Source organism: Pristis pectinata, chromosome 27 (genome assembly GCF_009764475.1).
Source record: "Pristis pectinata isolate sPriPec2 chromosome 27, sPriPec2.1.pri, whole genome shotgun sequence".
Classification (NCBI taxonomy): Eukaryota; Metazoa; Chordata; class Chondrichthyes; order Rhinopristiformes; family Pristidae; genus Pristis; species Pristis pectinata.
Window position 1 is genome coordinate 12,717,139 of NC_067431.1, and position 14,417 is coordinate 12,731,555.

At 42.0% G+C, this 14,417-nt stretch overlaps 1 protein-coding gene across 10 annotated transcripts in view; it reads right to left on the reverse strand.

The window, feature by feature from the left end:
• The window catches only part of LOC127583558 (galactosylgalactosylxylosylprotein 3-beta-glucuronosyltransferase 1), a 174,720-nt gene that overhangs the window by 46,146 nt on the left and 114,157 nt on the right, over positions 1-14,417 (reverse strand). For 9 of the 10 annotated variants that reach the window (XM_052039664.1, XM_052039669.1, XM_052039668.1 and 6 more), the window contains one exon: positions 224-366. In XM_052039664.1, coding sequence (XP_051895624.1) covers positions 224-335 — 112 coding nt within the window. In that variant the 5' untranslated portion in view covers positions 336-366. Of the gene's footprint in view, positions 1-223; positions 367-3,037; positions 3,133-14,417 lie in introns of those variants that run through there. The other variant, XM_052039672.1, reaches the window with a different exon arrangement.

Sequence of the window (14,417 nt, forward strand, 5' to 3'; positions counted from 1 at the left end):
CCATTTTAGACATAGCTGCTATTTTTAAACAAGCCTTCTTTAAAATGGTGATAGTGAAATGCATACAAGGCATTAGTTGATTTCCTTACCAAATGTCTGGGCTCGGATTTCTCAGCATCTAAGATTGTTACATTTGTAGGTCAGTGTGGAAAATCGCACTCTGTATTTCTTTTAAGCATCAGTTTAAAATAGTTTTGTCCATTTCAGTCAAGTCATCATTTACCTTTTCGCAGTGTCAGCAGCGGTGAAACGGTGTTCTGGTGCCAGACGGTAATAAGCAGAGTCCATGGTAAAACAATCAATACAATTGCGAGGATGTCTCGTCTCTTCGGCATCTCCAGGGCTAGTCCAACATTTCTTCATCACCTAACACAAAACCCAAAGATTCAGAACCACTTGACATTAAATAGACATTCCACACAAGAAATTCCTATTTCATACATGAATTGTAAGACTCAGTTATAGAAGATCCTACACCAGGGTGGTGAGATACTATTTTATCAAACTCTGAGACACAGAGTGGAAGTGTAGTGGGACACCAGAGTATATTCCACCCACTCCTTTCCTGATGGTGAATTCTTGGTTTTGGTTGTCTCATGTAAACCAAATGAGAAAGCCAAGGGAAACTGGGAGAACTGACCAGGCGGTTGAAGCCACTTACATGTTCTTGTCTCCTGGTTAGGTATCAAGCCAAAATTCAGGTGGACAGAAAAGTGGCAAATGGATTTCAGTTAGGCAAAGTGGGAGAAAATTTTCAGTGAGGTCAAACAAGGTAAGGTAATTTCCAATAAATGGTAGGCAGGTCATATCCATGGATCCCTGAAAGCAAGTAATGTGGTTATGAATGCATATTGGATACTTGCTTTTATTGGCGGAGATATAGGACAGGGAGAATGCCAGAATGTGCAAAACATTATTAAGGCCATAGTTGAGGTACTGACCTCAGCTTTGATCATTATTTTTACAGGAAGGGATATCAACAGGGAGATTCCCAGGAAGAGGTTTGGTTATGAGGAGATACTGGCTAAGTTGGGCTTGTTTTGATTCCAAAGAAAAGACTGAGAGGGGATGTAATTAAAGTATATACAATTAAGAGAGACCAAAATAGAGTGAACCAGTTTCCTTTAGCAGAGAAGTCATTAACCTGGAGGGAAAGACTTAAAGGAGGAAAGGGTTGAGGAAAAATTGTTTTTCAATCAAAGAGTTGGGTCTGTTACTCACTGACTATGGGGTATTGGGGGCAGAATCTCACTTAAAAAGTATTTGGATATGCACATGATGTCTCAGAGTTTACTAGACTATGGACCAAAAGCCTGTGAGTAGGAATAATGTAAATCATTGTTGTTTGACCAGCATGGAATAAATGAACCAAATAGCCTTTCTCAGCAACATTAATTAATATGAATCATGATTTTCTGATACAACAATGCCAGGAGACTGTTCCAACCCCAAACCAGTGCAGCAGTGATTGTTGACTCAGGAGATTACTATTAGGACAATCTCATTCTTAAATGTTAAATTAACACTAAGTTAATGAGTTAAAAAGTGTGCTTGAATATTATTTTTTCTTAATTGCTGTGTGAGGTAACATGTATGCCTTATGTTCATCATGCTGCATACAAGATTCAGAGAGCAATGAGCTGTTATTGTGGAATAATATAAATTACATGACATCTCATTAAATCATGCATTGTAGCTGCTGTCACCATAACTATGCATAAATTGGCCTAATTATGATAAAAATCAAATTCAAGGTCTAGGTCCATTCATTTCTGGGTCTTTTAACCATAAAACATTTCAGTGTCAATTAGTTGGAGTAAAATGTAATGCACTGATTAGCTAAACACTATACTTTCATGTATGACTGAGAAGTCATTGCTTTACAAACAGGAAACTTAATACCACTGTACTACAGCTGAACTAAATCAGGCAGATTTTCAAAAAATTACCTTCAGAGTTTCAAAGGAATACCATCCATATGTATTTTACTGCTGGATGTAGGTAGATAGATCAATTAAAGAACTCAAATCAACAGCTGGTTCATTTAAAATATGTGCCTCAATCACACAATGATATTCAGGAGTTTGCCTGTTAATGCTCAAATAATAACAATCAGGGCTGCCTGTTTGCTACTACCACCACGCAAAAAAATAAATCACTTTCAGTGAGCCAGCTGGGAACCTTTTCACTTCACACTGGGCTGCAGTTATAAGGCGAGATAAAATTCTTATTTGGAGGAGAATCCTTTTCTCTATGTCTCAAACCTGCCAAATTTTGTTAAATTCACTCTGGGTGATTCTACAGCATAATTACAGCACACAGTTTCTGCTTCACATCAATACAACTATTTGGTATAACTGACCAGTAACTGCAGTTTTCAGCCATGGAGAATTTCCTCTGTGCACTATGTGTGTTTATTAAAAAAAAGATTTATCGTAACACTGCAGGATACACACAGAGGAATTGTTCCCTCCAAATGAGCAGAATTCAATTCAATGTGCTCTAGGTAAGAAATGCTTAACAATCAGGAAATTTTGTTTCCAAATTATGTATATTTTAGAATGCTTTTGAAAAAGTATTGGAATCACTATTAGTTACGTAGTCTGTCATTGAGGAAACATTAAATAAAGCCCTCTATCCTTCAATTCACAAGCACAAACACACACACACACATACATTTACAATCTCATGAATATAATTAATCACACCCTCACATGCACAGTGGCAACTAGAAATTTACAATCATAAAGAATATGGAAAACATGCCTGAATCATTAAAGTGGGTTGCTCATAGATTGTGAAAGCCAGTTAATAGGCATGATAAACATTTGATTCAAAGGCTGGCTATTCAAGTGCTGTCAGTCAGTGACCTGGAATATTTTATTATGTTACAGACACCATGTAAATGCATAGTTGTTGGTAAATATGAAAATTTGACTGTAAGGTTAATTTGTACAAACCAGAAACAGCTTAATTAAGACATAAGTGATAGGGCAACAGTACCACAAATACAGCTCAGTTAAGGTTTAAAACTCACCAGTTTTAATCTGGTTCACAATAGAAATGCATTCTCTCTTCTGCCACCTGGGGCAGAGACTGGTGATTTGGGAAATCAGCAACTCCAGGCAGTTCGTTGAAGGATGGATATTATCAGCACAGGTGATTGTTATGCTAACTTAACACTGATTAGAAAATTGCAGAGAGCAAAATGTAATGTGAGGATTCATTTGCTGGTTTGGGTTTAATTCAGTGTTAATTGGCTCCTGCTGGTTAACAGAAGACTCTGAGTGAGACATTCATTAAGGGGCCAGAACTAAATGTTGAAATAATACATAGATTTTTGTTATTATAGACTGTCAGGCTGTATTGATGATTATGATGATGGTCCTAATGATGTAAGCTATGGGGATGGGCAAGTTCCCTACTTTGAGTTTTATCCAATTACACAGGTTTGAAAGACTGAATGATGGCATCAGGTCAAAACAAAATCAATCTTGAGCGTGTTGCCTTCCATGGTTGAATGGCTGCTGGCATGTTAGCAAAAGGCCTGTTCCCAGAGGCTAGAGGGAAGGATGTGTGAATATTGACAGAAGCAAGGACCACATTGCATAGATCTGCAGAGGAGGATGCTAAATTTCCATTTTTTATGTTAGTATTTTACAGTACTTATAGAAGTACCATGCAAACTGGTTACAAACTTGTGGTCTTGATAAAAGAGTCTTCAGATCTTGCTCAAAAAATATGGGTGTGTTGAAGATGAAAACCTTAATTAATGGGCAAATTGACCAACAAATTCAGAGATCTGGTGGTAGACTGTGAGTATTCCAGCTCCTACCTGTCAAAGGTGCTGATTGACGGACACAACTCTGTTGTTAGCACAAACTACATTTCAACCCTACCCTCCCTCAAATTGGTAAGAATATCCTGGATATGCATATTAATTCCCCATTGAACTTACCACAGAAATGTAACTAAGCACCTTTGTAAAAAAATGTGATATTTGTTAGTGCAATGCAAATCCACCTCACGAGCCCACAAAGGGAACAGTGCAGTGACAATAACTTGAGTGACAATCACTGTCAAAAATCTTATTTTAAATTAAATTTGAGCTTGTTTTATGTTCTCACATTTTCTATCCCTCTTTTGTCATTTCCTCCAGGGAGCGGTGTACATGCACCTGTTTACATCAATGGTGCTGAGGACGAGAGGGTTGAGAGCTCAAGTTTCTGTGAGTGAACATCACCAACAGCCTGTCCTGGTCAAATCACGTAGATGCCACGGCCAAGAAAGCTCACCAGCACCAGCGCCTCTACGTCCTCAGGAGGCTAAAGAAATTTGATTTGTCCCCTTTGACTCTCACCAGCTTTTACCGATGCACCATAGAAACCATCCTATCTGGATGTATCACGGCTTGGTACGGCAACTGCTCCACCCAGGACCGCAAGAAGCTGCAGAGAGTTGTGGACACAGCCCAGCACATCACGGACACCAGCCTCCCCTCCTTGGACTCTGTCTTTACCTTTTGTTGTCTTGGTGTAGCAGCCAGCATAGTCAAAGACCCCACCCACCCAGGACATTCTCTCTTCTCTCTTCTTCCATCAGGTAGAAGATACAGGAGCCTGAGGGCACATACCACTAGACTTAAGGACAGCTTCTACCCCACTGTGATAAGACTATTGAATGGTTCCCTTATACACTGAGATGGACTATGACATCACGATCTATCTTGTTGTGACCTTGCACCTTATTGCACTGCACTTTCTCTGTAGCTGTGACACTTTACTCTGTACTGTTATTGTTTTTACCTGTACTACTTCAATGCACTCTGTACTAACTCAATGTAACTGCACCATGTAATGAATTGACCCGTACGATCAGTTTGTAAGACAAGCTTTTCACTGTACCTCGGTACAAGTGACAATAATAAACCAATACCAATACCAAATATTATCTTCGGTTGTTCCTGATTATTTCTTCATCTTTAAATGGAGTTTGGTTAACAAGATATATCGCTGGTTCCAATGATTACTGATGCCCAGCAAGTAATGGTGCAAACAATTTTTGGGCAAAAGTTTGGGTTTTGCCACAGTCACTCAGCTCCTGACCTCATTACAGTGATGGCCCAAACATGATCAAAGGAGCTGATCTCCAGAGGGAAAGTGAGAGTCACTGCCCTTGGCATCAAGGCTACATTTGATTGAGTATGGCTTCAAGGAGCCTTGGCTAAACTGGAGTCAATGGGAATCAGGGGGAAAACCCTCCATTGGTTGGAATCATACCCAGCACAAGGGAAGATGGTTGTGGTGTTGGAGATCAATCATCTCAGCCAGAGGACATCTTTGCAGGAGTTCCTCAGGGTAGTGTCCTAGGCCCAAGTGTCTGCAGCTGCTTCATCAATGCCCTTCCTTTAATTATAAGATAAGAAGTAGGGATGTTCGCTGATGCTTGCACAATGTTCAACACCATTCATAACTCCTTAGATAATGAGGCAGTCCATATCCAAAGGCAGCAAGACCAGGATGATATCCAGGCTTGGAAAGTAACATTCACACCACCCAAGTGCCAGGCAATGACAATATCCAACAAAACAAAATCCAATTCTCACCCTTGACATTCTTTGGCATGACCATCACTGAATCCCCCACTATCAATATCCAGGTGGGGTTGCCATTGACCAGAAACTGAACTGGAGTAGCCATATACACAGCTGGAGTAGCCTGTCCATTATCTACAAGGCTCAAGTCAGGAGTGTGATGAAATACTCTCCACTTGCCTGGATGAGTGCAGCTTCAACAACACTCAGGAATCTTGATACCATACAGGATATGGCAGCCTGCTTGATGTGCACCCCAACCACAACCATTCACTCATTCCACCACTGATGCACAGTAGCAGCAGGTTGGACCATCTACAGGATACACTGCAGCAACTCACCAAATCCCCTTAGACAGCACCTTCCAAACCCACATCTGACAGAAGGACAAGGGCAGCAAAAGGGTATGAGCGCCACCACCTCAAAGTTGCCTTCGAAGCCTCACACCATCCTTACTTGGAAATATATCATGGAAATAAATCCTTCACCATCTCTGGTCAAAACCTTGGAACTCCCTCCCTAACAAGTTTGTGGATATCCTCACACCTCAAGGACTGCAGCGGTTCAAGAAGGCAGCTCACCACCACCTCCTCAAGGGCAATTAGGGATGGACAATTAAATGCTGTCTCAGCCTGTGAAACCCACATCCCTTGAATAAATAAAAAAGGAACCTAGGAAAAGTCTTACTCATGGCTATTGCATGAGGTGTCTTGCTTTAGAGAGTCTAGGCCTTTACTGAAAATGGAGCTTTTTAACTGTTAATAACAAAGGTTTCCCCAAGACCAACACATTTATTTGATGCACAGAAACACGCCTGTGGAGACAGAAGGGTCAACTTTCCCCAGTATGCAAATTCATAAGGAGAGAGTAGGGGTAATAATTCTTGCAATAATCAATCAGACTTTTTGCCAGTTTGTTCAAACTTGCTCCAAATTAAAATGCATTTACAGAAATGAATACACAATAACTTCTTGGCAGAAAAGTCTTGTATAATTTATGTATAATTTATGCTCTGTGTGTTGTCTGAACCTACATGCCTGTGCTGCTGCTGCAGTAAGTTTTTTATTGTACCTGTACCTCACCCTACTTGTGCAAATGACAATAAACCTGACGACTTGAAGTTCTCGTGGCACAATATCACAGAAGAACAGGTGAGTTACCTCCAAAGCCATTGTTTGTCTTTTCATCCAACTTTACTCTAACAGATAATCTGGCTGTTGTCATCTTACTGATCAAAGGGACTTGCTGTACACAAAACGGGTTGTGGTGTTTAGGACATCACAACAGTGAGTTCACTTAAAAAAAAGTACTTCAAAAATTTCAGCACTCGCCTTGGGGTATCCTGGAAAGGGATGTGAGAGGCATTATGTAAAGGCAAGTCTTTTCCTTTCTGTTGTCTGGTTAGAGATCTAACAAAAAAACGTGTGGAATCTTGCAATAGTTTGGAGGGGAATTGGAGCTTCTGTCCAGAGCCTTTGTAAACATAATGGATGGAAAAAAAGTGATGTTACAAATGCATATTCCAGATCAGGAATCTCAACATCTGGAAGTGCATTTAGGAAAACTCTGGTCATTAAAGTCACTGGGTGGGAAGTAGGCCTGGGATTTCCCATCTTATATACGCCATAGCAGACAAGGGCTATGTGAACACAGCACACACTCAGAAAATCCCATCCTCCAGAGTCATCAGTTCAACAACCCCCACCATCCAGGATTACAATTTCTTCGGGACAATGTCACTTCAGAAAGCAGGAACGTTTTCTCACCTCTCACCAGCTACCCACCCCCACCCCAAACTCCCCAGTGCCACTTGCTAGGGCCTCCTGCTTGTAGTCCATATGTAACACAGATGGGAAGTGACTGTTCACTGGATCACATTACTCTTAAGCAGGTGAAGTTTTTCCACAGTCCTTTGGTGACTAAAAGAATGTGGTAGCATTTTCCAATGAGCACAGCTTTCTAGATTTATAACCGGAAAGCGAGTACACTGAGAAGCATGCTGGAGCAGCGTTTAATCTGTGCTATTTACTATATGAGCACTCTAGTGTTCCACCAGACTCATCGGCTTTCATTTGTATCCATCTCATTTGGGATGATAGATGAAGCACAATCAACCTCATCCTCTATTATACACTACTGATCCTGCTCAAAAATAGATCACTTTTAACATCTCTATAAGCTGTACTAGGATTCTGCATAGTCCTCTGAGAATGACGAGTAGTTCTATTTTAATAAAATTTTTTATGAAATATACCACTGTTAGGGAAAGAAAAAATGTTTCACTCTGTGCTCTAAATCTGTATTTAAGTACTTCTATTATAAGTGTAACACAGAATTTATCTACAGACAGAGGTAACAGTCATTCTCTCCTCTGTCCACACTTTGAAAGACGTATACTGGCATTTGAAGCCCTCTGTTTCAAATATTTGTCCAACTCCCTTTTAACAATCATGATGACAAATTGAGCAGTGGTGCCCAGCAGTTCCAAAGGGAACCACTGCTTTTCAACAGGTCCTATGTATGTCAATCTCAGGTTTACATGTAGCCATCTGTCACTCTGCCTCACTGCTGGAGTTTAGTGGAAGAGCCTGATCATGGTGCAACTACCCAGCATTACACTGGCAAATCCACCTCTCCTGTCTCGTAGCAGTGAGACCTGATGCTGGAGTGGTGAGCCCCATTAATGGGGATACCCAACTTTGCAGATTAGGTGGGTAAAGGAAAATCCATTTATTTATTATTTATTTGATTCAATTATTTGTGTTTTAATGTGTATTTTATTATTTTGTTACACATATTTTGAGGTGTTAAGGAGTGATTGTCATTTCACTAGAGCCACTTTGGTTCTGGACATAAAGCTGTAATTTTGGAATTTGTGATTGATGTGTTTCCACAAGAGGATTTAACCTGGAATTTCAGACAGAAACAGGACATTTAATTTGGCCAGACTCTGTGTGTTTAAGCTCCACAAGACTTTCTTCTCCCTCCACTTCATCTTAATCAGCATAACCTTCTATTTCTCTCTCTATATTACTTTGTTTTCTATCTTTGCCTGAAATGCATCAATGCAACAATGTTCACATTGGTTTGTATTCAAGTCATACAAACCATTTGAAACTCATTGAAACAACCAACCCAGTTTTGGTGTTACCCAGGGGTAATACCCCTTCTTCAACCTAGACTCCATCAAAATTAAAAGGAAATTTCACTTGGTCACTTTCAACCTTTATTTTGTAGAGAAAAGGACTCAAGTCGGTCTAACTATTCCTGATAGCCATAACCTCTGTTTATCACCCTCGCATCTTCCCTTCACAGATTGGATGATATCGAAACTGAAAGGTTCTACCTCAACAAAGACTGAACAGACTTGTGATATATATTAAAATTTTGCTTTAGAGTTAGATTTTGTTAAAAGAATTTCTGTGCTTGTAAGGAAGCTTGTAAGATGTGCATGAGAATCTGGAAGAGTCTGTGTGCGAAGTGGTGCTCCCACTGTATCATCCTCCTCAGAGACAGTGAGAATCATTAACTCCTGCCAGATAGGAGATTGGGTGATTATGCTGATTTAACTTCTTTTCTCTGAGCCATCATTGCTCATTAAAACTGGATGATTTTATTAATTTGAGAAATAGGAGAAGGTACTTCTCAAGAAAGGTGCTACCCAGAGGCACAATAGTCTGTTTAATTAGCAACAGCCAGGACCTCCCGGTGGCCACCCACTTCAATTCCACATCCCACTCCAATACTGACATGTCATGGCCTCCTCTACTGCCACGTAGAGGTCAGATGTAGGTTGAAGGAACAATGCCTCATTATTCCGCCTTGGGAGTCTCCAACCTGATGCCTCAACACAGATTTCTCTGACTTCTGGTAACCCCACCCCTTTTTCTTCCCCCTTCCCCCATCTTGATGACCTGCTCATCTCCCCTCCTCCATCCTTTATTCCATGGTCGACTGCCCTCTCCAACTGGATTCCTTCTTCTTCAGCCCTTTGCCTCTTCTACCTATCACCTCTCAGCTTATCACATCTTCCCCCCCCCCCCACCACCCACCTACCTTCCCCCTCTCACCTGGACTTGCCTATCACCTGAACTCACCTTATCGCCTTACGCGTGTTCTCCTTCCCCTCCCCCCCACCTTCTTATTCTGGCTCTGCCTTTTCCTTTCCAGTCCTGATGAAGGGTCTCAGCCCAAAACGTCAACTGCTTATTTCCCTCCATAGATGTGCCTGACCTGCTGAGTTCTTCCAGCGCTTATTGTGTATTACTCCAGACTCCAGCATCTGCAGAGTTTCTTGTGACTCCATGAGTCTGTTTAATTAGCGGCCTTCCTGGCCACCCTCGGAAAGGAGCCAAATGGATCACCTGTTGTCCAGCTAGGAGCCAGGGAGTCAGTTCAGGAGCAGCAACTTTCCTGCAACAGGTCGGCTTCAAGTCCCTTTCTTTAAGATACAACAAGTCCGCTGCCCAGACAGATGAATATTTTGCATGCATAAGGACATGGCTGATTTGGGTTCAATTGTGAAAGTGCCATGAGGTATCCTAAAAATGGTCCTTGTTTACTTAAGAATTACAAACACAGATCAAGTTGTACAGAGAATGCTGGAAACTATCTCATCAGGTCGGGCAGCATCTGACAAGAGGGAAACAGAGTTTCTGAGCAATGATCTATTGTCAGGGTATTTGCTGTGGTTGGTTTGATGAGGGTTGAGGATAGAACTAACTAGGAGCTCTTTCAAAAGCTTGCACACGCGTAGTGGCCCAGTGGACTCCTGTTGGGTATTATGGCTCTATGACTCAGAATTTAAGGAGACAAGTTTAACCTTCTCTCCTTAAACTGTGAATCTGTCCCCTATGGAAAAGATACCGTGACAATGGTAACTATTATAGTTCACCTGGGCCTTTGTTATTATTGTCCTGATTTACCCACCTGCAGTCAATCTGCCCCATGTATCTGCCCCTGCCTCAGCTCATCTCTTATTTGGATCAACGTCACCTTTTTATTTTACGTAGAATCATAGATAATACAGTAATACAGCATGGAAACAGGCCCTTCGTCCCAGCTCGTCCATGCTGACCAAGGTGCCCACCAAGCTAGTCCCATTTGCCTGTGTTTAGCCCATATCCCTGTAAACCTCTCCTATCCATGGACTTATCCAAATGTCTTTTAAATATTGTTATTGTACCTGCCTCAACCACTTCCTCTGGCAGGTATAATACTTCTTTCCTATGAAGTGCATTTGGAATTTATTTTACTGTGTTAAAGACACTATATAGGTTATTGTTGGGACAAAATATCATATATCTAAATAAAACACAGCGAAGTCATTTTGTAAAGAGGCATGTGATTTGCTGAGCATATATCTAGAACAACCTTAAATTTATAACACCAACATGTTAGTACTGGTAGTGGGGAGGGCCTATCGACAACCTTTACACAAGGAATGCACCGACTCACTCTCGCTGCAGCAGAATGAAGAGACCTGCAAGGCACTCACAAGCAGATGCTTCTGCACTGTGGGAAAGGGCGGACAGCCCACCCTCAAACATTGACTGAAGATGCACGTGGGACATATTCCAATTGGAATGAATGAAAATCTCAGTCCTGAACCATCACAAGCCGACATACACAAATTGCTACAGACACCAAGCCACCCACAGTCTATGGAGAAGGTTCCCACCAACGTGTGGAGGTTACATAGGATTTGCAGTAAAGCAACAGGCCATTTAGCACAGTCACTGGTGGCATTTGTGCTCCACATGAAACTTTTTTTCATAAACATCTTTTAGTGTAAACTATATTCCCTCCCCTGAAAAGCATCTTACAACTCCTCTCTCAACAAACAAAACAATCAAAAATAAGCAACCCCTTGAAGGACTTTTAAGAGCTCCCTCATTGCCTAAGTTCAGCCCTCTCTCTCTTCTGACTGAACTCCAATACTGACCTATCCCTTGAAACCGGACAGTGAGTCACTGAGGAAGTCACAACTGAGTCATGTCCAGTTGTCATTCAGTTCCTAAACATAAACACCCTCATTCTCTAAAGACCTCATAGGACAAAAAAAAGCCCTCTACCTAAACTTCTGAATTCTTATGTCCTGATGGTAAGACTTCCTTCCGATACTTTGCAAAGGAATTATAATTCTGCCCTGTGGATGCTTGTACAACTTCATTATTTACAGGAGAAAACTCCTCCCCCTCCCCAGGTCATTTTATTCAAATGTACTTGAATTTGGAACACAAGCCAAAACTCTCTATGATATTCAAAGAAAGTAAATTCCTTTTTGTTAATCTTCCATTTGTTAGCAGCCAATAGAATAAGGCCTTATGAAGTAAATACTGCAGGTATTTTGTCAGTGGCTGTGATTTCTGTGGCTTTCGAACTACAGCTGGGTTACGTGGACATATTAGATATTCCTGTGTGTGAAGCAAATGATGGCACATTCATCCTGCCAAAAATGACTCTTTATGTAATTCTGGCAAAAAGCATTAGCTGTGCTGGTCCCCATAGCAACACTCCTATGTGACATAAAAATCCACCCAGAAGGAGGCACCTTCTCCCAAGCAGACAGAACAATCAATTCAAAGAGTTCCAGTTTTGCCATTGTGTACTCCATTGAATCTTGCCACTTTGTGACCAAAATAATGGATGTGCTGGCACATTCAAGAGAGTGAAATAAAAAGCACCAGTGCTTTCTATTGCTGCAGACTGTGCAACCTTCAAACAATGGCCTATATTTCAAGGAGGTACCAGAAGCACTTTCTCCCTGTGATCCACGTTATCTGTAACTGGCATACGCAGCTGTCAAGTGAATCAAAATTATCGATTCAGGAGTCTACTGTGGACATTGCATCACCCCACCTGGAAAAAGTGCAGAAGGAAACACTAATAAAGTACACAAAAAAAGGAGTAAAGTGCTAAGGCCTAGTTAACATCCCTGTTACTTCCAATGAATGTATTAGTAATACTAATAGATTGTGTAGATCAGGTAGATAGTAAGAAGCTTTTGTCCAAGGCAGAATTACCTAAGACTGGAGAGAATAGGTTTCTGTTGAGGAGTTAATAGAAGAGATCTGAGGAAGAAGTTTCCTCAGGGCAGCTTCTTCCCACAAAGGGTGGTGCATATTTGGAACAAGCTGCCAGAAATAGTGTTGAGCTGGGCACATTACCAACATTTAAAAGCCATCTAGATAAGTACATGGATAGGAAGGTGGAGAGGGCAATGGGCCAAACATGGGCAGATGGGACTAGCTCGCTGGGCAACATAGTCAGCATGGACGAGTTGGGCCAAAGGGACTGCTTCCATGCTGTATGACTCCATGATTCTAAGTTTTTCACCCAGAGAGTGGCTGTAATCTGGAACAGTCGGAGGGTTACCTTCAGTTTTTCTTTCCAGAGAGCGGAGAGTACCGGAAATTAACGAGGAGCGATTTTTTTTTTCTTTCTTCTAGCGTTTGGGATAGCGGCGAGTGACTGCGCAGGCACGTGACGTCACTCGGCAGCGCGCGGGCGATTTAAATAGCAGACCAACATATCTAGCGGGCAGCGTCGGAGCGGGCAGCGGAGTGAGAGGGAGCAGAGTGGGTTAGGCTTTGGCTCAACGGGCTTCGGCGAGAGCGGGAAAGAGGTGAGACTAATAGAGAGGGGGTAAGTTATTAGTTTATTTGTTGAACTCAGTGGTATTCAGCAAGATGCATCTAGGGTTGGTCTTATGTTTGGAGTGTCAGATGTGGGGACCCTGGGAGACTACCAGACTCCCCGATAACTACATCTGCGCAAAGTGCACCGAGATGCGGCTCCTCAAGGAACGGATTGAGAGTCTGGAGCTGCAGCTCGATGACCTTCGGTTGGTTAGGGAGAGCGAGCAGGAAATAGATAGGAGTTATAAAGAGTTTGTAGACAGCACCTCTGTGGCGGTCCCCCTCAAAAACCGATATCTCATTTTAGATTCGGTTGGAGAGGATGACCTGATAGAGGAAGACCTCAGCAACCGGGACCTTGGCACCGTGCCTGGTACTGTGGTCCAGCGGAGGAAGCGAAATGCAGTGGTTATTAGGGATTGTATAATAAGGGGTACGGATAGCAGATTCTGCGATAGCGACAATGAGTCTCGGATGGTGTGTTGCCTCCCTGGTGCCAGGGTACGGGATATCACGGACCGGGTCCAGAATATTCTGAGGGGAGAGGGTGAGCAGCCAGAAGTCTTGGTACATGTAGGTACCAATGACATAGGTAGAAAAAGAGAAGAGGTCCTGAAGGAGGAATACAAGGCATTGGGGAGAAGGTTGAGAAGTAGGACCTCAAGGGTAGTAATCTCAGGATTACTACCTGTGCCACGTGTCAATGATAGGAAGAATAGAAAGCTCTGGCAGATGAATGCGTGGCTGAGTGACTGGTGCAGGGGGCAGGGCTTCAGATTTTTGGATAATTGGGACCTTTTTTGGGGGAGGCATGACCTATTCGCTAAGGATGGGTTGCACCTAAACTCCAGAGGTTCCAATACCTTGGCGGGAATGTTTGATTTAGTTGTAGGGGAGGGTTTAAACTGATCTGGCAGGGGGATGGAAACCAGGATGTTAGGTTACAAGATGCTAAGGTAAAGGAGGGAGTTTATAGAAACAAGTCCAATGAGGATGGCAAGAAGGACAGGCAGGTGAGAAGTCAGGATAATTTGCTGAATAATAGAAGTACAACAAGTCAGGATGTTAGGATACAGAATGTTAGGATAGGGGATGAGGTATATAGGAACATGTCTAAGGTAGTATGTAGTGAAGATGGTAAGAAGGATAGACAGGTGGAAAGCCAGGATAATCTGCTGAACAAT